This window comes from Anser cygnoides, chromosome 2 (genome assembly GCF_040182565.1).
Source record: "Anser cygnoides isolate HZ-2024a breed goose chromosome 2, Taihu_goose_T2T_genome, whole genome shotgun sequence".
Classification (NCBI taxonomy): Eukaryota; Metazoa; Chordata; class Aves; order Anseriformes; family Anatidae; genus Anser; species Anser cygnoides.
The window spans coordinates 110,366,676-110,388,491 of NC_089874.1; the positions used below are offsets into that span (position 1 = coordinate 110,366,676).

The 21,816-nt window shown below is 41.6% G+C and overlaps 1 protein-coding gene across 2 annotated transcripts in view; it reads left to right on the forward strand.

Annotated features, from left to right (window-relative positions):
* Nucleotides 1–900: 900 nt before the first annotated feature.
* LAMA1 (laminin subunit alpha 1) overlaps nt 901–21,816 on the forward strand; it is a 107,316-nt gene continuing 86,400 nt past the window's right edge. For both annotated transcript variants that reach the window (XR_010829615.1, XM_048077079.2), the window contains exons 1-2: nt 901–1,228; nt 21,221–21,391. Coding sequence is in view for 1 of the 2 variants with exons in the window: in XM_048077079.2 (XP_047933036.2) it covers nt 916–1,228; nt 21,221–21,391 (484 nt within the window). In the remaining variant the exon portion in view is untranslated. The remainder of the gene's footprint in view (nt 1,229–21,220; nt 21,392–21,816) is intronic.

Genomic DNA, 21,816 nt, shown 5'->3' on the forward strand with positions numbered 1-21,816 from the left:
ATCTCCTTGACCTGGGTTTTTTTCCTTTTTGTGTGTGTTTTGAGTATAAACAATGTTACGCATTCTCAAGTATAACTAATAACTCTTGAGTTACATTGTAAGAAATTGCTTTATTTTATTTTATTTATTTATTTATTTATTATTTTTACAAAATATATAAATTACCGTTCTTTTCCTGAATTTCTTTACCCTGATCAATAAAAAGCACCGGACAACCAAGCTGCATCCTGAAAGCTATGAGCAGCTCCCCCCAGCTTGAAGAATGCACTTGCAGCCTAACTTTGCTCATGCAACTCATAGATAGCAGTGCATTTTGAAATGTGATTTACAAAACAATACCGCTCTGAGCAAACTTAGCTTTTCCTAAAAAGTAACCGGGATGTGTTCTCAGGGGTGAGACAGTATATTTTGACTGAAGTTCCCCTGCCCCAACCAACTCATTTTGGGCACACAGCTCTTTGTTTTGGAAAGTGTGGTACCTTGCTGCAACTCACTTGGGGTAGTTATTAAGGAGTAGCTGTGCATATGAGCTGTGTGACTGATGACCCTTAAAACAGGGAAGCCAAACGTGAATGAAATCTTAGTGAAATACGTAGAAACGTCTCATCCTTGAGGAATTCCCATCCTTAAAAGGGGGAAGCCAAACGTGAGGGAAATGTGAGCGAAACATGTAGAAACTCTCCTGAGGAATTCCCACACCCAGTTTTTGCGTTTCGTGCCAGTTTCCAGAGGCAGCTGACGGTCCCAAAAGCTGCGAGGTCTTGCTGCAGGACCGGGGGCGACCCTTCAGCTCCCGAGGCGCAGGGACGAGCCCCCCGGTGCACAAACATGGCTGCACGGCCGCTCCCACACGCGGCGGAGGCTCGGAAGGGCTCCGCGCACCCGGGGTGTGTGTGTGTGTGTGGGTGACACCTCATGACACCCTTTTGGGGTTTCTCAGGCGCCCCCCTCGGGCCGCCCCAAACGGGACGCTCCGACGGGGGGGTCGAGGAGGGTCGTGGGGCGGGCGTGGGCGTGGGTGCGGGTGCGGGGCGGGCCGGGGGCGGCGGTGGGGAGGGGGCGGCTATAAGGCGGGCGGCTCGGCGGGGCAGGCGGCAGGCAGTCCCTCCCGGCGGCGGGGTGATGATGATGATGATGGTGGTGGGCAGCAGCGGGTGGCGGCGGCGGTGGCTGCTGCTGCTGGCTCTGGCCTCGCTGCTCTGGGCGCCGGGGCACGGCCAGCCCCGAGGTGAGGGTCGCGGAGGAGCGGGCGTGGGGTGCGCGGATCCAGCTTGTTCCCCCCCCCATCGGGGTTTATGGGGTGCCCCCTGCCTGTGCTGGGCACAGCGGGTACGGGGGTGTGGGGGGCTCTTTTCCCCCTCGCTCCTCCATCTCTGTGGCTGCCGCAGCCCTTTCTTCTCCCGAAGCGGCGGCGGCGGGGGCCACTCCACCCGGCCGCCTCCTCCGGGCCGCCCACTCCCTTTGTGGGGGCCGGGAGACGCCGAGAAGGGGCCGGGGGAGGGAAGGGGGCGCGGGAGCTGCCCGCTCCCCGGGGCCGGCGGGGGGGGACCCCGGGGCAGCCCCGTCCCCGCGGGAGATGGGGGGCTCGCAGCCCCGGGTGCCCCCCTGCTGGGGAAGGGCCGTCGCTGATGCAAACCGGCTTGAGCCCCTCTTCTTGGGGGTGAGAGGGGATGAACAGCCCCCTCCGGGCGTGAGGGAGAGGCTGCGTGAGGATGTAACGGAGCCGATTTACCGAAGTTTTCTCTCCTCGCACGTGGTACCGCTGCGGACGGCTCGGGGCGGCCGCTTTGTTCCAGGAGCAGCGCCCGGGGAGTTTGGCTGGCGAGCAGGAGCCGAGCCCGGCTCTGCACGGGTCCGCCCGTCTGTGCTGGGCTGCCAGGTACAGCGCTGGAGCCACCAGGTGCTCCTGCTCGGTGTGGTTCTCCTCCCGCTGGAGCCAGCAGCAGGACCTGCGCCGAGCGCTGCTGCCGGCACGGCACGCCGGTCCCCAGCCGCCTCGGGTCTCTATTGAAACCAAAAGCCGAGGACGGAAAATGGTTGGAAGGCATATGTTGTGCAGATGCGTGACTTGGTTTTGTTTAAGGTGAAGTGTGGCGTTCAAGACGGATATAGCGCGTGAGATTAGCATCTGGCTGTTTGCACGCTGCAGTAAAAGCAAGTGTGCTTATTAATGTTATGTGTACAAAACCTCATCCTCAGCATCAAGGTGACAAAATCAAACCCAAGTTGCTGAGTCTGTGTATTTCAGCCTGTAAATAAATATACCGTGTCTTGTCTGCAAGAATTTACTCTTAGAAACAAATGAAAAGTGGCACAAAACTTGCACTTCACTGTTGTTTTTCTAAGGTACCATCTGTACATCAAACAACTCTAATTCACTATTCACTCATATTTATATATGCATGTTAGCACACAGTTTGAAAGGGTAAGAATTCTTCTAAAGCTGGCCAAATATATCTGAGAGAGCCCATACCTTTTCTTCCCACATAGAAATTTACAATGATCGCGTTGCAGTAATCTGCTTCAGCTTTTGTAAAGAGTTTAGTGCTGGTATTCCAGCTCTTATGTAGCAGCTAGTGGTCAGTCATCTTGAGAAAATACATATTTTTATCTCAGTGATTGAAGAAACGAGTTTATTGGAACGTACCTAAGCCCCCCTTCCTGGGGCTATTTAAATTAATTACCCTATATTTTTTCTAGTTGAAAGATTAGGTCAGGAGACCATTCCTCCTATTAGATTAAGTTGATAGATTTTTTCTTTTTTTTTTTTTCTCAGCATGAGAGCACAGATCATCAGAGGAAGCAGTTGGTATTAAACCCCCCTGGTGGATAAATGCCTTACAAAAAAAAACCCACAGAATTCAAGATAACTGAACCTAAAACAATGTGAAGAATGTGATGCAGATTAGAATAGCCATGTTGCTTTTGCAGAAAGTAAACAACTGAAGTTTAAACTTTAAGCATTGTGACAATGTAAAAAAATTGTTGTGTTAACAGAAAAGTTTCTTGGACGCTGCAGGAGCATTTGAAAGTCTTGGGGAAAAAGTATCTTGGCTTGCTTGCGGAGAGTACCTTGGTAGAACCCTTTCAGCATTTCCTGTTTTTTGTGTTGGTGCCTGCTTTTGTCCTGTCAGCAGATGAGGAAACAAGCATACAATAGTTGCAGGGGTCTGTCAGAAAGTGCTGAAGTCCATTCTAAGAAAAAGCGACACGGAATAGTAAAGTTACTGCAGCAACCAGCTTTAAAGGTTAATGATTGGTTCTTTCAGCCTAAAGATTAATATCTACATACCTATAAAATTTACTTGGCATTTTAATTGCAGGTGTGTTGTTGAAGTATCGCCATCATGTTGAAAAGTTGGGTCTGTATTTTCAATTGAGTCTTTTGTATTTAATAATGGGAGTTATTCTTTGTGAAGCACATATCTCTAGTGTCCAGATCCAGACAAGAGCTGTTGTACTACCTCAGAAGCAAATAATCATTTCAGAGGCTTTTGTAGCAGCTTTGCTCCACTGGAATGCATTCTTCATTATTCTGAGTGTAAGAGCGATACAGGTCTGCAAAGTGGAAAGGGAAAGCAATTAGTTGTGCAGCATTGCCTGTATTTCATAAACTTGATTCTGCCACTGTCAGATGATTTTTCTACAATTAAAAAAAATCTTGCTACTGTAAATGTGTGGCAACGATAACTCTCAAAGCTGTACTAGACAAAATCTCCTTGGCTGTATCTCATCTCAGTCTGTTCTGTGAGCTGGTGTGCTGTGGCAGCCTGCTCTGTTGTTCGTGCCTGGGGTTTCGGAATCAATAGGCTTTAAGTGCTGGTGTTCAGGAGACTGAAGGAGCCCAGGAAGGTGCCTTGGGTGCCTCTTCTGGGCAGAGCTGAATGCAGGTATTTCACATGCTTATCACCATTTGGGTTTCAAACCTACTTTGATTTAAGAATCTGGTTTAGTAAGTATGTGTAAGTTATGGCTCTAATACACAAATCATGACATTATGTTCAGCAACCACATTTTTTTTTCTGAAACATAAGTGATAAGGTTTACTTATAAATCAGATTGTGAGAGCACTTGCTCAGGAAGTGGGAGACTTAGGTTAATCTCCTTAGCTTGAGATGGTTTGAACCCACGTCTCCAATTTCTGAATAGAGTGCCTTATTACCAGTTTGCTATGACAGGTAGTGGAGGGGGAGGCATATATGAAATCCCTCCAAAACTGTTTGAAACCAAGACTACTGTGTATCCAAGAATGCAAGTTTAAAGGGTGCAGAAGGAGAATGGGTAAGAGAAAAAGCTGATGCTCTAGTTTAATTGGCACAGCACTCAAAGATGGAAGGAGAATCAAAAAGCTGGCCTTCTCATTTTTATCTATTTCTGTTGCAAGCAACAATCACATTTAAATCCAGTATGGAAAGTCTTTTTTTGTATCCTTCTCCACCAGTTTTTACTGGGTCACTTGGCAGGATGGCTGTGTATCCCACTTAGTGCAGATAGACTTCCTGGTGCCTTGTTCAGAATGATGAGGTTTACTTTGGAGCTGGTGTGCTTGAATTCTAGGTGTGTCTGATTTTGTTAGCAAGACATTTGAGTCTTTTTTTTTAGATCTGGCCTTCAGCCTGCAAGCCTAGATAGGTAAACCTAGGTATAGTTCTAGTTGCCTTACTACATCCTCGTGTTTCATGGGATGACATACAATTTCCTCATACGCTTTTGAAACTGAGAGCCAAACTTCTAGGATGTACTAGGATGACAATAAAACTTTGAAGAAAATCTTCTTAAACTTTCACGATGAGCTGGTCACTTCCTGTATGAAATGAAACATTATTTCATAGAGAGTTTAGAACTACCATGTGGTATCTTAGCAAGTAAAGCTTGTTTCCACCAGTCTTAAAAAAAAAAAAACACAAAACAACAACAACAACAACAAAAAAACCTATGTGCCCCACGTGCGCCTTCATGTGGGTTAAGTAGCAGGGCCACAAGGTACTTATCAACTGCCCAAGCTCTACTTACCTTGTCAAGCTATGTGATAAGTCTCCTCTTCACACACACAAAGGAATAAGGTGGGGCAACCCCAGTACAAAAATCAGTCCCTCCCAGGGCTGTCCGATGATAGCCATCAGCCCATGGGGCCAGGGTAACACTCATCACTGTGAGGGAGCTATGGGAGAAGTTCTCCAGGTAGTGACTGTCTACTGGGGGCTGTGGGACTCCTTGTGCAATGCAGGGGAAGAACATTTTGCGACTGGACAAAACTTATTATGGGGAAGAGCCTCAAAGGGGAAAAGTTAAGGCAGGGAAAGGAGAGGAGGATCCGGGAGGTCTGAGAAAGAACAAGTATGGGGTAAAAAAGAGAGATGAGAGGATAACATGTTGGCTGTAAGCAGATTGCCAGTCAGCATGCTTGTCTTGCTGTGCCCTGTACCTCATCAGTACAGTCTATCCTGTCTTTATTAAACTGTTTCTAACTGTTCTGGGTGAAGGGGTCTCTATGCTCAGAGTGTGGAGGTGGAAGCGTCAGTCCCTGGAGAGGGGACCACAAGTCACAGGGACCTGCATGTCTTGGGTGGCTGTGGCTGGACAGACCAGAAAAGGTGTTTGTTGTTTGATCACACTGACATACAGAACCACACCAGGCCAGCCAGCAAGTAGGATGAGAGGCTTGGGAGCAGGTATCAAAGCAGCCATAGTTCTAGGATGGATACTGAAGAGACCAGAGGGTCTGCAATTGAGCAGCCAGAGGAACCAGGAGGCCCAATGCTACTGGGAAGACCATCTAGACGTTGACCAGGAGACCCATCTTCATGAACGAGCATCTGCGCATGAGTCAAATAGAGATGAGAAGAGCCAGGGCCAGCTTCTAGGTAGGCTGAAAGTCCAGGCCAGTTACTGGAGGGATCCACAGTGCGCCATCAAGGCTGTTGGCTTTAGAGGCTTGCATGCCCAGGAGCCAGTAAAGGGGGAGACCTGGGATTCAGGGGCCAGTTACTAGATAGATTGAATGTCCAATTTTGTAGAAATTCACATTGTATGTATATGAACATATATATTTCCACTTAGACTTTGTTCTGTATAGGGCTCTAACCAAATTCAATTTTAGGTTACCTATCTGCCAAGTCACCTCAAATAGAGACCGCATTGCATATGCCCAGGAATGCAGCCTTTTCAGGTACTATTGCATTAAAATGATAAGGTTCACTAAATTCATAATAGGAAATACAAATATATTTTGGAAATTATTAACGAGAAATGGGGCTTGATAATACTCAAAGAATTTGCAATGTAAAAAGAATAATGTAAAAGGTAATGGATCTTGGCTAGGTGAGAATTTTGATGATTGAAGCCTGACTGGAAGATGGGACAGAAGAAGAAAACAATGAGAAATTTCAGTTTTTCTGGTGGTGTGCAAAGAACATCTTGGACATTCTGTGGAGAAAACGTGCTTGGCATTGATTGTAGACTCCTAGATCCCAACTTTGCTTTCCTTTTCCCCTCCCCCCCCGTCTTTTAAAACAAAGTTAGCACCAACAAGCCACAGACTATTTCTTCTTTTCTCAGAGTGCAAAGGTATGTGACAAAGAAAAATCCCATGAAAGCAGGCTAAATAGACTGAAGATTAAGATAAAAAAATATTTGTCTGTCATAAATATTTCCCCTATTCCCTGAGGGTTTAGAAAATGCATCTCTGGAAATTCAGGACTATCAGTGTGTTGATCAGTTGTTGGTATTTACAGCACTCTCACACAGGATCTTCAGATGGAGTATGCCTTCTTTGTCTTTGTCTTTATTTTTTTCTAAAGGGGTTAGACAGCTGCTGTCCTCAAGGCATCCTATTCTGACCAGAGAAATAGCATGTCGGAGAAGTTTTGCAAGGTGAGATTGGTTAGGTTGCAAGAATTGTAATTTCTTAGTTGGTATAAACCTTAGGTGCACATCAATCAAACCTCCCATTTACGTATGTTTTTGGGCATGTGAGTGATATCCTAGAGGCTGATCCTAGGGCCTAGGGGCACTGTATGGTGGGTATAGCACTTTGGCTCCGAGTTTTGATGTGAACACTTCATCGGGTGGAGTTGTGAGTCAAAGCAAAAAAGGTTAGGAGGTATGTTTGTGTTCATTCCTTTGTAGTTAAATTATCTCTGTAAGAATCACGATTGTTTTAACAGCCATGTGAGTTCATAGGGCAGCTGGAAGGGGGGATGCATGGCAGTCGCTCACCTGCTGCTTGGCCAGAGCCCTTGCCTTTCTGCAAGCAGCCCAACCTTGCACGCTCTGTGAAGCGCTGGCTGATGTGTGGCAATGGCCTCAGCTAATTTGTTCTGTCTTTTCTGCACTTTTCCTACCAGTCAGCCCCATGAAGATCTGCTACCACTTTGTGTAAACCGAGTAGATTTGAGCAAAGCCGATAAAACAGGAAGAATTAACTTGTTAGCTTTCGAATGAATTTTTAAACTACCATTTAATACAGTAATGACTATATCAGAGATATTCCCTGACCAGTTCATTTTAGATTCAAGTCTCAGATTTGAAATTGTTTTGCGAGCATACAGTAATTCCTTTTCCTGAGCTCATTTATTGTGCTGCGAGTTCCAATCCCCCTCTTGATTCCCGCATGAGAATAAAGGTTAAAAAGCTGTTTAAGAAACAATCTGCTTGAAGTGAAAACTTTATTTTTCCCTTGGCTTTGCCTACATTTTTGCTGTTCTGTTTTGCTGTAAAATGACCTTGAAGATAGGCCCGTGTCCACTGTCTTCCTTTATCATTTTTGTTTGTATAAGATTTTATTTGCTGAAGGGCTGCAGGAACAATGCAGAACACATACAGGTAATTTGAAACAACTTCTATAGCCTTGATTTGATTATTGGATTTTTTTTTTCTTTTTCTTGTAGACCTGATTAAGTGGATAAACCCTGCTGCTCCTCCACTGCCTCTTCCCCAGGCAGAGCTGCTGCTCGGGGTGTGGGAGGGTAGGATCAGTCCTTACCGACTTCTCAGTTATTCTGAATCCATCCCGGAGTATCCAGACAAAAAGCATTTGAGTGAATTGATGAGCATCCAGCTCCAGTAAAATGCCTGGGCTTGGAAAGCCAATTAATCAACTCATGTCTTCCCTGTTTCTGCTTTGCTGAAGGGAGGAAACCAGTTCCTGAAGTCACTGCTAACACACTGCTGAAGAGCCCACTATTTTTTTTTCTAATGTTCCCTTATAAACTTTTCTCATTCAAATGCATGAATTTGTAATGCACGTTTTGTAATCCTCCATGCCGCACCATTCATATATTTTACTTGCCTTTCTTGAGGTCTCTTTTGTTCATATCTTGCTCTGTTGTAAGAGAGGAGGCAAAAAAGGGTTGTAACTGTCTGCTAATGCCTGTAGTGATTAGATTGTTTCTACTTTATTTGCTCAGAGGGGCTAGATAGCAGAAATTTGCAGTGAAGGTTCTTTGAATTATACGGGTCTGTGGAAACCCTGGTTTGAACTGGGGTTGTGAAATCCATGCTGTTGAAATGTCTAGGATTCCATCCATTTGCTTTAGCCTGTGGAGTCTCTAAAATGCATGCTAAATGACTTCTACCAGAAAATGCCCTTTAAAATATGCCAGAATTTAAGTTTTTGATGGGAATAGGAGGGATCAAATTAACTCCACTGACTCTGGGAGAATAGCTGTGAATTTACATTTAACTGCAGACAATTGTTCATTTATTCCTTCAGTAGTTGCTAACTAATGCAATGGTTCAGTAAGGCATTGAACTATGTTCATTTTAAATTGTACAAGTTGTCCAATTTGCATTTACAGGGTAATATATCTAATTTACAAGATGAAAAGCATCTTTACAAATGGAAAGCAAATCTACCGTTTATCTAGAACTCCATGACTTGTGAATAAAACTGGGCACTTTCAAAGGCTTATTTTTTGATATTAACAATAAATCTCATCAAAAGTTGATCGCATTTTAGAAACCATATGTTTTTTGCTCATGCAAAAATATGAGCTTGTTACTGAAATGGTCATTTAGAAGTAAACATGAATTTGAAGCTAAAACTGACAAATATCAAGACCTATGACAAGTTATCTTCCTTTAAGTAGGTTTACAGCATGTCTGCCAACATCCACCAGAAGTTTATCATTGCTAAAGGCATGCAGAAATACTAGGGTCAAATGGGTGACCTCTCTCCACTTCATAGTGGTCACACAAGGGACAGCTTAATTTCTTTTGTATTTCATCATACTCTGAAGGGGGCATTTCTAACGGGAGAAATGGCTGCAAAGTGCAGTGTAGGCTTTCTGTGAAGTGGAGGAAGCTGTTCTTTGCAAGCAGTGAGAAAGATGTATGGGGCTGGGCAGGGAGCTTCAAGCTGAATTGCATGTTGGCTAGAGGAGAGCAGATCTTTCCGTAGTGATAACAGATAGCGTATGATCTGAAGGCACCAATGAAGTAGTAGGTAGAAACCACGACTGCTGGTCGATAGCTGAATTCCGTGTGTCTTGGCGTAGATCAGAGGTTGCCACACTGATGTTTACTCCAGCAATCAGTAAGGTTGCTCAGAAACTTTATTGCAGGCACTTGGTGTAAGGATCTGCTACTGCTGTGCTGCCACTGCCACAACGAACAGCAGGAACTGAAAAATTCAGGCTTGGTTATGGCTGGTAGGCTGAAAATCCTGCTGTGGTAATAGGAAAAGAGGGTAAGAAGGGGCTTCTCAGTGTCAGGATGTTTGCCTCCAAAAAGAAAAATCCTTGTATATACCCTGTGATATTAACAGATGGTACAGGCTCTCTCTTTAAAACTTGAGCAGCCCTCTTCATCTTGTCTGTTCTTTAGGACAATGAGAAATACACGCTTCCCGCTCTGCACCTCTTCCCAGATAATTGCCTCACTTCCCACAGTAAATCAGCAGAAATGTTTGGGGTATTTCAGGGTAGGATCCAAAACGTGCTTTGCAAGCTGTAGTGTCACAGTAGCATTGCTGAATTTTAAATTAAAGGACTCCAACTCTCAAGCCTGGTTTCAGACTGTTTGATTTTTCTTTAAAAATTACCCTTTAGGCTGAAATGTATCATTCTTGTTTTCAGGCCAAAGGCAAAATACTTTTAGGACACTTGATTAAAATTCCATGTGGCTGGCTGAGTTATTGAGCATTGATGGTAATACAGAAGAGAACATTTTTTTTTCTTTTGCAGTGTTGTTTTTTCCTCTCTTTAATTTTGTGTCCTTAAAATTACACTTTCAAGAATTTATGCGGTGTGACACAAATGCCTTTTGTTTTATAAGGATGTTTACTGTAAAATAATGAGGGTTTGAAAGTGGTGAGGGCTTGAAACATAGCAAACGTGGAATAGGTGAATTGCTGTTAATATTTTTAAATTAGAGACGCAAGATATGCCCTGTGTATTTGTTAATCTGTGCGTAAAGACAGGGAAATGTAAGTAAATTAAGGTAATTCACAATTTTACTTGTTGCCTAGTGTAAAAAGCCTGGGGAAAAAAAGTAGCAGGGTATGTTTTACTTCTTGCAAAAAGCAGGCCACCACTCCTATAGCATATTAAACAGTTGGTTATAACTGAAGAAAGCCCTGCAGAGGATATTTCCCAATTAACCATTTAAATTGAAGATGTGAAATCTTGTCAGTAGAGATAAGGGAATGACAAAGTTTTGCATGTCCTAAGCATTGTACTAGTTGTAAATCGTACCAGCGCCATCCAAGCTAGAGGAAAGGTGCTCCCTTCCACCCAGGAATATCTGGCAGTGATACAGGGCTGTATGCGCTCTGATAATGGCTTTGTGCTTGTCTGAATGAAAACATTTTTCTTCTGTGTTTAAAAAAACACGTGGCTCTGTAAAACCAGAGAGCTGGTAGTTCAGAGGTGCCAAAAACTCTTCAACTTAAAATAGCTTTTGTTAATTAATGGAAGAAGTCCACTTATTTTAAACAAGCACTTAATTTCATCTAATGCAGCTATACACAGTAAAATTAAGATAGTGTACTCATATTAGGAAAGCAAAAAATGCCATACATAAATTTCATTTTGATATATGGCTGGTGAATAACAAGCTTAAATGAAAAAAATGCATTTCAGAGTTACCCTGAAGTGCTACTAGTTGTTATAAGACTTGGTTTATGATCACAAGGAGGTGCCAGCAGCCTCAAGGGATCCTTATTTATGTTTATGTGGGAAAAGACATAGTAACATTTTATAATGTTTTGATACTAGGTCACCATATAGAAATGACTGGGTCTACTATACCTTTAAATTTTTTTTTTTCCAATCTCAGACCTCTTAAAATTTGCAAGTAATAAATATGAATTTAGCATCATGAGAGAACTAATAGATACTTGGGTCATAACTTCTAATTTATTATACTCAACATGAAGCCTAATGTTGCACATTTATGCATGCAAATTTAATTAGGGTCAAACCCAGACATGATTTTCATTTACAAGGAAGACTGTTGCCTCAGGTTAAAAAATGACTATAGAAGAGAAGCACATGATGAGCTGTAATTTCTTGAGGTAGTCATAGTAAAAGGTAGGAAAGAAGGCTAGCTTACATCTAACATCAATAGGAACAAAAATGTTCTGCTTCTTTGAAATTAAGGCACATCATAAATGGTGAATGACTGAGGTCCCTAATCTTTAGCATGCTGATCACAATCCCAGTACTACTGTCATATTTATCTAAGCTAATGTCTCTTAGGCTGCACGTAAGCAAATCTAACAAGACACTAAAATAATTGTATTTTCTTTAGCTCTGAGTGAAAATTGTTTCCCAGATTAAGGTGACTTCAGGAAAAAGAAATAATGTGGTGCTTAAAAAAAATCAAAACAAAACCGGAACAGCCCCCAAACCAATAAACACAATGATGCAGACTCCTCAACATGTGGAAAAAGCTTTTGGTGAACAAGAAAGAACTAATTTCATGGTCTAGCAGGTTTGTTGTTCCTTGGCAGCCTGCCCATCTGTCAACTGTTGGCTCTTTTACTTTGGTATAAAAACTGTGGCAATTTCTAGGCAGATTCTTGAACAGGCCAGCACGATAGGAAAAAAAAATATATACATACAAGACATGACTGGACACAAGAAATATAAGTTATACTTTAAAAGTGCATGAAATATGTAGAAAGTATTCACAGATTTCTCAACTTTTATATTCAGTCATGCTGTTCAATGCATGAACTAGCATGAATGCTAGTTTTCTTCCTCCTGTCTCTTAGTTTGTTCTGGATGAAAGAAAGCAGATAGTTAATGCCACGTTATTTAGAAATTTCTGTTTAAAGTTTTTTATTATCTTTTTTATTCCCAAGAATGCAAAAGTCATTTTTTTTTTTGCCTCTGATGTGTGAGATTTGTGGCATACCAAGCCATAAAGCTATAAAGCCTATTGAGGGCTGTGGTTTAAGCTCTTAAAGCTATTATATTTCCCAATGTTTTTTATTCCCTCAAAATGTTGAGTACTTTCAACCTTAGACCAACAAGTGTGACACACACTCCTTTGGGCAGCAAGGTAGCTCATTTGTAGGAATCTCTGGATGCTTGCTCAAACTCCTTCAGTGTTATGCAGTTGCATGCTGCCCCATGGCTTTGCATCCTAATAACTCTACTTCCAAGTGGAGTACATGCTCATTGCAACAGAGTTTCTATATGATTTAAGTCTGTGTTTGCAAGCTCAGAGCATGAGGGATTTGTAAGAGAAGATGAGCTGTTGTAAAGTTTTCATTAGCTATCTTGTTAGCACTTGACTTCATAAAGCAAAGGATATTATTATTATAATGTTGGTATTCAGCGTAAACTGGTGTCTAACCCATCTATGGTGTTTAAAACCATGCTTTGTGTAATAGTGTTAGTTACTGTGTAACAGAGGCGACAAACTTCAGTACCTGTGGAGATGTGTTAGTATTGCTTGGCTGCCTTTTTTTCTAAGCGTTTAATTTGGAAGTCTGGGTTTCTTTCATTGTTGGACTTTTCCAGGGAGTGTAGTAACTTCCTAACTTTAACTCACCATCCTCTGATACTATATATAGGGAAAGTTAACATCTTGCAATTAAGACTTAAGTAGGATCAAATGTTTTCTTCTCTCTTTCTTTACTGTTAGTCTTCCATTGCCTATTATATTTACCATGCTTCTTATGCTTTGAAATGTAGTATCTTATTAGAGTTGAGACATTAGGTTATTTGGGGCAAATTTTCTTCCTTATTCAAATTATTTACTATGTTTTGGCCATCAGTCTGGCTATCTGCTGTGCTGAGTATTTGAAGGAAACCATGCAAGTTGTGTCAGACTTGCTTTTAATCTTCACAAACTCGAGAGAGAAAACTAAGGTGTGTGAGGGAATAGTACAGCTGATGTTCATTCGTTATAAAGCAAATTTTGCTTCCTGTGTTTCCAGTCTGAATTTGCAAGCATGCATCTTTATTAATTTGCAGTGTTATACTTTTTTTCCAATACTTTTCTGAGCCATTGGTTGTTAATTAGCACACCATCTAGCCCAGGGGAGACCTCAGTAGTCAAATGCTTGTTGCTGCTAGTGCTCTCAAATTAAGGCTCTTGTTAATAATGCTGAATGCACATAAGCAACAGCAGAAAATGTTTGGCAGAGAAGCTCTCTGTTATTTGGGCAGAGGAAAGCACAGAGTTTGGTCTTCTCCAGCTTGTTTGTGCCCTGGCAGCTTGCAGGGTTCAAACAGAGTATTGCTTACTGGTCGCCTTAACCATTGTAGTGGTTTTTTGTTGGTGTTTCTTCTGGTGTTTCTGTTGAATTGTTTAAGTGTGATTTGCAAAAGCTTTACGGAATCAGAACTATAAAATAATCAACAGATTTTTCTGAAATCAGGGGTTTATGAGCATTCAGCAAATGCCTGTAAAAGTAGGCTGTTTCCTAGATAACCTGAGCTCATCTCATGGGCTGCTGTAGAGTACGTCTCCATTGTGACTGGGTAGGAAGCAGTACAACAGAAAAGGATCTTTACCTTAGCATACAATGCAAACTGAATTGTAGTGCCTTGCAAAGAAAACAAAACTTATTCTGGGGTGTGCTAATGACACTGTGAAGAATTCAAGAATTTTTTTTTACTCCAGTTGGTGCTGATGAGGTCTTAAGAGTCACACTGGAGAGATGCAAACTGCCAAGAATTCAGAAAGATAAGAGGTTTAGGAAATTGACTGGAAAGACTGAAAGGCTTGTTTCTTTAGTCTGGAAAAGAGAAAAGTATGTGTGTGATAACAGCATTTCAGATAATCAAAAGCTGTAATCAAGATCATGACAGATCATGAATGGAGCAATGATGACTAAAAATTGGTAACTTTGCAAGTGATAGAGCACGCATGTTGAGGAATACCTCTCACTGGAAGCTCTTGAGAACAGAGTAGACAAATTTAGTACATTATTGTATTCAAAATGGTTTGAATTAGTCTCACTGAGTAGTATTTCTGTGAATGACATATTAGTCAGCTTTGCTGTACAGCATGAGGAAACAAGGAAAACAGCTTCTAGGAGAACGTCTGTCATGGCACTGAGGATTAATTCTTAATCTGAAATAATCTTATCTAAATACTCCAAATTAAAGTTTGTAGAGGTGCTGCTAATAAAACTATACTCCTTGGTTGGCTCATGTATAATTTGTGCTGTACTAGGAGAAATTCTGCTCTCTGTAGAGCTACAGAAAAATGAGTGGTCAGTTTTCCGAATGATTTCTTCGTGGCTTGCTGTGTAAAACCTGCGTGGAACTTGTAGTGAAGCTTTCAGCTTTTCCTATGGGTTGATGCTGCTGCTAATGCATATTTTCAGGCAGTGTCTCCACAAAATGGATTATAAGGCAGGTTGGGTGTTGCACAACAGATTTCCTGCTGACCATAAGAACAGAGAGTTAGTGCCTTAAATCCAGCAGTTAGAAATTAGGGATTTAAGCCAATTTATGTTAGGGAAATCAGCTCAGATTTTCATTGTGATTACAGGATAGGATTCTGATGAAAGTATGTAGAAAAGGTTAAGCTAGGGACATTTGCTGTTGAAATAAAATGAGAGTAAATCTATTAAGAAGGCAAAGAATCTGAACCCAAGCCTGATAGTTCCAGGGATTTTATTTAGTAAACTGACTTAGTCCAAAACTTGAATAGGACAGAATAACTGAAACAAAAATCTGTGCCATTGAAAACTGGCTGAGAATGTTATAAAGAATGTGACCTCAACTTCTGCAGTGTAATACTATCACATTTTATACATTCTAATATTCTGTGACATTTTATTACATTTTGTTCCTAGTCCTTTGTGTTTTCCTGGAGTGCATCAAACTATTCTGAACAACTATCACTATGTCCTCTGTAAATATTTTCCATAAATGAATCTATTGCTAGTGAGCTAACTTCAACATTGCCTGCTTTTTATGGACCACTCATTGCCTCACATTTTTTTAAAAACACTAACTTGCAAATGAGATTAGACCTCTTCAAGTATTTCAATATGAGAAATGACACAATAAAAAGCTCATTGTTACTGTATGCATCAGCCCTTATGTTTAAGTTGCATTTACTCTGTTCACTTGGAATTACTTCTTTATTACCAGATTGGCACAAAAAAGCCAAAATACTTGGGGAAAATCAAGCTGTTACTTTGTTGAATGTCTCAGAACTGCTCCCTGAAGTCTGGTTGGAAGTCTTCGTTGTGTACACTGATGAACACTGAAAAAAACACTGTCACCTTCTGGACTCAGTACTTGGTTTGCTTCAGATAGTCTTGCATTCATTTCCCATCAGGTTTGTCTTCTGATTTCAAACAGACAAAAACACCTTCCAGATTCGTTCAGCTTATTGGGATAGCATACAGATCAGTTAATCCGGATTCAGTGGAAATCTGTGTTAAATGTGGCCTTCCTGTGAGAAGTTTTGCCATCCTTGCTGTGTTTATCATGTTACAAAAAGTAGTATAATCTTTATCGCGCTTATTGAACATATTTGCTGACAGTGAAGCCTATGGAAAGCAGAGCTCCCATATGTATCTTTCTGTTTGTACAACTGTGTTTGTAAAAGAAACAAATTTAATTTAATCAGCTATGCCTCTGCTAGGAAAACTGTTATTCTGAGGAATCTTTCAGTTTCTCCACATGCCATCTGTAAAAAGGGAAGAGGTACAGCCTGTCAGTCACATTATGAAATCCGTACACGTCAAATATGTTCAAACCCACAGACAACACATGGATTTTGCCAAAACATCCAACCCCACTCCCCCTTCACATGTAATAGAACAGTGATGAAAGACTATTAATTTTCTGGGTGAAAAAAACAATAATTAGGGCTGGTGTTGGGGTTTCATTCAGATCTAGCTATACAGCATGCAGGCAAGGGCTCTAAACTGAGAAATTTTTTTAAAGATGAGTGAGGGATCAAATGTGTCTAAAAAGCCCTTGCTAAATGACAGAGAAGGCTTACACCTACATGGGTTTTTTTATGTGCTGTGACCTGCATGCAGACTAAGTCTAATGTCTTTAAAGTGCAGTGATGTTTCTGTACATGGGCAGGCTATTTGAGCTAGACAAAATGTTCGTAAATCCAGGATGTATCAGATCTATCTAAATACTATGAATAACTGATCTACTCATGTAAATCAGATGTATCCAGAATGTGTTGACAGATGTGCATTGGTCATATCCAGAATTTTGCACCCCTAGGGGGAGCTGCCAGAAACACAGAACTGTGGAAGCATGTCCCAAGTCCTTGAAATTTTTTGCAGGAAAAAATTCAGGGGTGTTTGTACCTGTAATAAATAAATAAATACATAAAAATGGGTTAGATGAGGAAAACTTATAAAACTACTCAGAATTAAGAATCCAGGAAAAATTATGGTAATCATCCCTGTAACAAGGAGCTTGTCAGATTTTCTATAGACACTGGTTTCAAGTAGAGTAATTCCCAAAGAAATCTAGGCCATACGTCCTGCCATAACCTTTACAATGGAGAGATGGATAAGTGTCCTGTGTGCAAACATCCACTACTCACACAATGATGTATCTCAATCCATAATGACTTTGTATGAATTGTCATCACAAGCTGCATGCTCCAAGTGTCTCATTCGTTCTGAAGGATTAGCATTGGATAGGCACATGGAGGCACATAAAACAGATGTTGATTGCCTCATCTACCTAAAAGCTCCTTGCCTGACTTTCTTTTCCCTGCCATACTGCACACTGACCACCTGTTTGTTACAACTGACTTCTTTATGAGCAAGCCTTTTCTCTGACTTTTGGTAAAATATTAACATTATGTCTTTCACCACAAGGTCTGCCTGCTGAGCTATAGGTACAGCAAATTTGTCTAACCTTTAGATTCTTCCTTGTCACTTTAAGAGTCAAACATTGTAGAGTGTTAATGTGACAAATTCTGCCACATCCACATTGCAGACCACTTTGGTAAGGATTTGATTCCATCTGCTTTCTCTGAGCTTGGGGCTTTCTGTCCCTGTTCTGTAGGAAAGCTCTGAATGGCGTAATTCTGGGAATATGCACCCAGGTACACAGGTTTTCAGCATTTCTGTAGTTTTAGTCCTATATCTGGGTAAAACCAAGTCCTTACAAATGAGAGTAACTTCCTTGAGTATTTAATGAAATCATACTCCATTTCTGTGCTGAATTAGTGAACCAATTGTTACTCTGTATTAAGGTCAAACTATCATCTACATGCAGTTCATTTTCTGGTATCAGGTAGTGTGTAAGTCTCTGGTTTGGGCAAATGGGCTGCTGAGTAGCTGGGAAGAATCAAGTTAAAGTCTACCTTACCATGAAAAGGGTTGGCTAGCACTCAGAAGTAAACGAGTTTTCTTCAAAAATTCTTCCAGCTTTTCTTGCGATTGCCATAGTCTCTTGCAAAATGCTGGATGGTAACTTCCAAACAGAGATGGTCTCAATGGTAGAAAAGTGATGTAGCAAGTGCTTAAAGGCAAAATTGGCTACAAGGTATTTTAACAATTGGAATATGGTCAACCAGACCAGATTAACCAGGTGAGAAGCCACTGCTGAACTCTACAGATTGTGGCCATCCGTATGGAGGTCTCTCAAGGCTCTTTCGAAGCCTCTTTGGTACGATTGCATAATATGATAATGGTACCTGATAGCTTAGCAGTGAAGTGGTGAGGATTTTTTTATGTAGCACTTCCCTTCTTTTCTAGTGAGAATTAAGTGAGAATAAATCTAATTCAATCAATCGTTTGTGCTGGACTTCAGATAGCAAACTGTAAAAGTTACACTAATGCCTTTAAGAATGCAAATATCACTTGCTGTAAGTTCAGTTTAATGATACGTGATATCTTCCAGCAGAGTTTTATGTCAGTTACGACCACTTTAATTTTAAAGCAGGATATGATCACAGTCACACATTTATCTGTAATTGGCTCATTTAAGTGACTGATTCTGTGGTTATTCATCTTTATCATACCTACTTTCTCCCTAAGACAAGTGAAAATGTATTTCACCAGGTGGTTATAGTCCTCTTTTTGTGGCAGAGGACCATCTGGATTTCTTCATCTCACCATTATGAGCACTCAGCTTTTCTTAAAATGTTTCTTAAGAACATGCTGAATGACTGAAGAGGAGCAATGAAGAGGAGCAAATGCAATTAATTTATTTTAAATTTGCCCCTTTTTTATGTTGCTTATTCCAGATACTTACTGTTTCTTTATAAATCAGCTTGTAGGCTATTCAGCTTCCACTGAAATCACTGGCTACACCTCTGGAAATTGCCTTAAAATTTGATTGCATTAAAGAGAAGCAGAGATGAATGTAATTAGCTAGCGTTTGAAGGGATGCATCATGTTCCAGGATAAAGCTAACAGCCCCTATTTTTTTGTTCGATCCTGGGACTAAACTCCAGTGCAACTACAATTGGATTGAAATGTCCTTTTTTCTTATCTCTTTGAGACCAGAAAACTCATCATGAGACCTTAATGGCATCATACCAGCATTTCATTTTACTATCAGTGAGTGAATTTGGTAAAAGTTGGTGAGATGCTTGATGACAAGCAGGCAAAAGGGCTCAGTCCAGAGTGACAGCTATGGTGTGTGAACATGACTGAACTTGGGATTTTGGAATGAAACTTATCCAAGACAGCACTAACCATCAGCACTTTTTCTTCAGAGCTTTTCTATTCCTTTGGCACAAATCTGTTGACTGAAGGTTATTGTAGGTAAATTATGTCACTCTAACAAATGACCCTGGAAACAAATGGCAGGGCTACTGTGTAACGTGAGTGAAGGGTAATGAATGACCTGGGAAGTTAATTGGTAGTTCTTGAAGGCTGGACGATGGATGCCTTTGTGAACAGTAGTGAATACTGAACACAGAAGATTTTTTTTAATCATTAGAGAGTAATGTAAAACAGGGTACCCTCTTCCATCAGTGAGCTTTCTTGTCTGGTAAGAAAATGTAGGCTGCATTTCTGCTTTGCCTACAGCTGTAAGTCTGTAGCAATACTGCACCAACACTGCAGTAAACATGAGAGGAGTGTGCAGAAGGCATGTCAATGGAAGAAGAGACTTACCATATGGTCAATAGTATGTCCTCTATGTCATTGCCTGCATCAGATTTAGGTATAATGAGAGCAAGGTGTATGACCTAGTCTAGATTTAACTTAAATGAGGTAAGGATTCAAAACAAAAAAGCTTCATCTCCCTCTAAGTTTTGAGTATGGCACAATTCAACACAATGGAAAACACTGTTTATTACTCATACTGTGGTGAAGAAGGTTAGGATTTAGCCATGTAATCAAAGGAATATTGAATTCTGTCTTGTTGAGGTGGACAGCTAAGAAAAACAAAATATTAATATTGCAATCTTGCAATATATATTGTAGATTAATGAAGGAAAATAATTTGTGTAGTTGTACTTGTGAAGAAAGGCATGTTTTCACAAATACGCTTAAACATACCTGGATTTTTTAAAATTCCTTATAACAGAGGAAAAATAACAAAAAACCTTTCAGAAATGTGATTTTAATACCTCGCTATTGCAACAGTAGCAATTCTTGCAGCACTCTTAATATGCTATAGCAAGGCTCCAGCTTTGATTTGAGCCCATCATGTTTAATCTCTTCACACAGATCATTTTTTTTTTTCCAAATCGGTTCTCTTGTTCATAGTTGTTTCTGAATAGAAATGGAGTATCTGTGTTTTACTGATGGATGCAAACCTAACCATGCAAGAAGTTAGAGCTTTTTAACCTAGGAGGGAAGGCTGGAAAATTGTAACAAAACTGCTGAGAAGTTGTGCTTTCTTAACTTCTTTCTGCCATGTGAAGTATTCCTTAAATTTTATGAGTAGACTTCAAGCTCAAGTAAAACGTCCTTCCTTTCAGAAACCATTAAGAGTTTTGAAGCTGGTAACAGCAATCTTTCATGACTCCTGTGCACAAGAGCAGTACCGTCTGAAAGTACAGTAAAGTGTGTAAAGATTAATAAGCTGCAAGCCAAGTTTTCCTTAGACTTTACACTGGCTTCAAAAAATCCCAGAGTAAAGGTCTAAAATGCAGTCCTTAAAACATGCGAACGGGAAGTGTGTCGCTGAGGCTAGTGGTGTTTTTGCCCTGGGGAGCTTGGGTTAAACGCTGTGTTCTGCATGGGCAGAGGGCTTGCTGTGCAGCTCCTCGTCCGTTATGGCAGAGGGCCAATTTTCCCCCTGGTTTTGATTATTTCACAATGTAGCGAGAAAGTTTAGTAACTGGAAGAGAGTTTACTAGCTCTTGTGTTCCTCAGGAGGGCTGGGGACTCTCCTGGGTCCATCAGGGCAGGGCCTGACACCCAAGGCCCATCCCTCCATCTTGTCCAGGAACAGGGCAACCAGGGATTGCTTCCCTGCTGACAGGACCAGGATATAGGCCTGTGGGGCTCATGGCTTGGCAGGGCTCGTCTGTGGGGAATATCACTGGGCAGGGAAAGGAATGGGGGCCTTGGCTCTGGGCAAGGTGCCCCAGAGGGTGTCCCCCCAGGAGCCCTTGGAGGTAGGTAGGGAGGGTCAGGACCAGCGGTGCCTCAGGGCCATAATGACTGATGTGCTGTTGTCAGTTTGGTATGATGATGTTTTCACAAAACAATCTGTTTTCATTGTATTTTTCTGCATCTCTGTCTCTAGGCTAGAAGCTTGTCATAAAACCACGCATATTCAGAGATCTATCTCATAATGATGACTGAATTTTGCTTCCCTGTCACTGTGTGTGACTGATAATTGTTACTTATTTCAAGGCCTGTTCCCTGCCATTTTGAACCTGGCCAGCAATGCTCACATCTCCACCAACGCCACCTGTGGGGAAAAAGGACCAGAGATGTTCTGCAAACTTGTTGAGCATGTCCCAGGCCGACCCCTGCGCAATGCCCAGTGCCGGGTCTGTGACCGTCACAGTGCCAATCCCAAAGGCAAGTCTCTCTTTGTTGTTGTTCACAGATTCACAGATTCACAGATTTCTCTAGGTTGGAAGAGACCTCAAGATCATCGAGTCCAACCTCCGACCTAACACTAAGTACTCCACTAAACCATATCCCTAAGCTCTACATCTAAACGTCTTTTAAAGACCTCCAGGGATGGTGACTCCACCACCTCCCTGGGCAGCCCGTTCCAATGCTTAATAACCCTTTCGGTAAAGAAGTACTTCCTAACATCCAACCTAAAACTCCCCTGTCGCAACTTTAGCCCATTCCCCCTCGTCCTGTCACTAGGCACGTGGGAGAATAGACCAACCCCCACCTCTCTACAGCCTCCTTTCAGGTAACTGTAGAGAGCGATGAGGTCGCCCCTGAGCCTCCTCTTCTCCAGGCTGAACAAGCCCAGCTCCCTCAGCCGC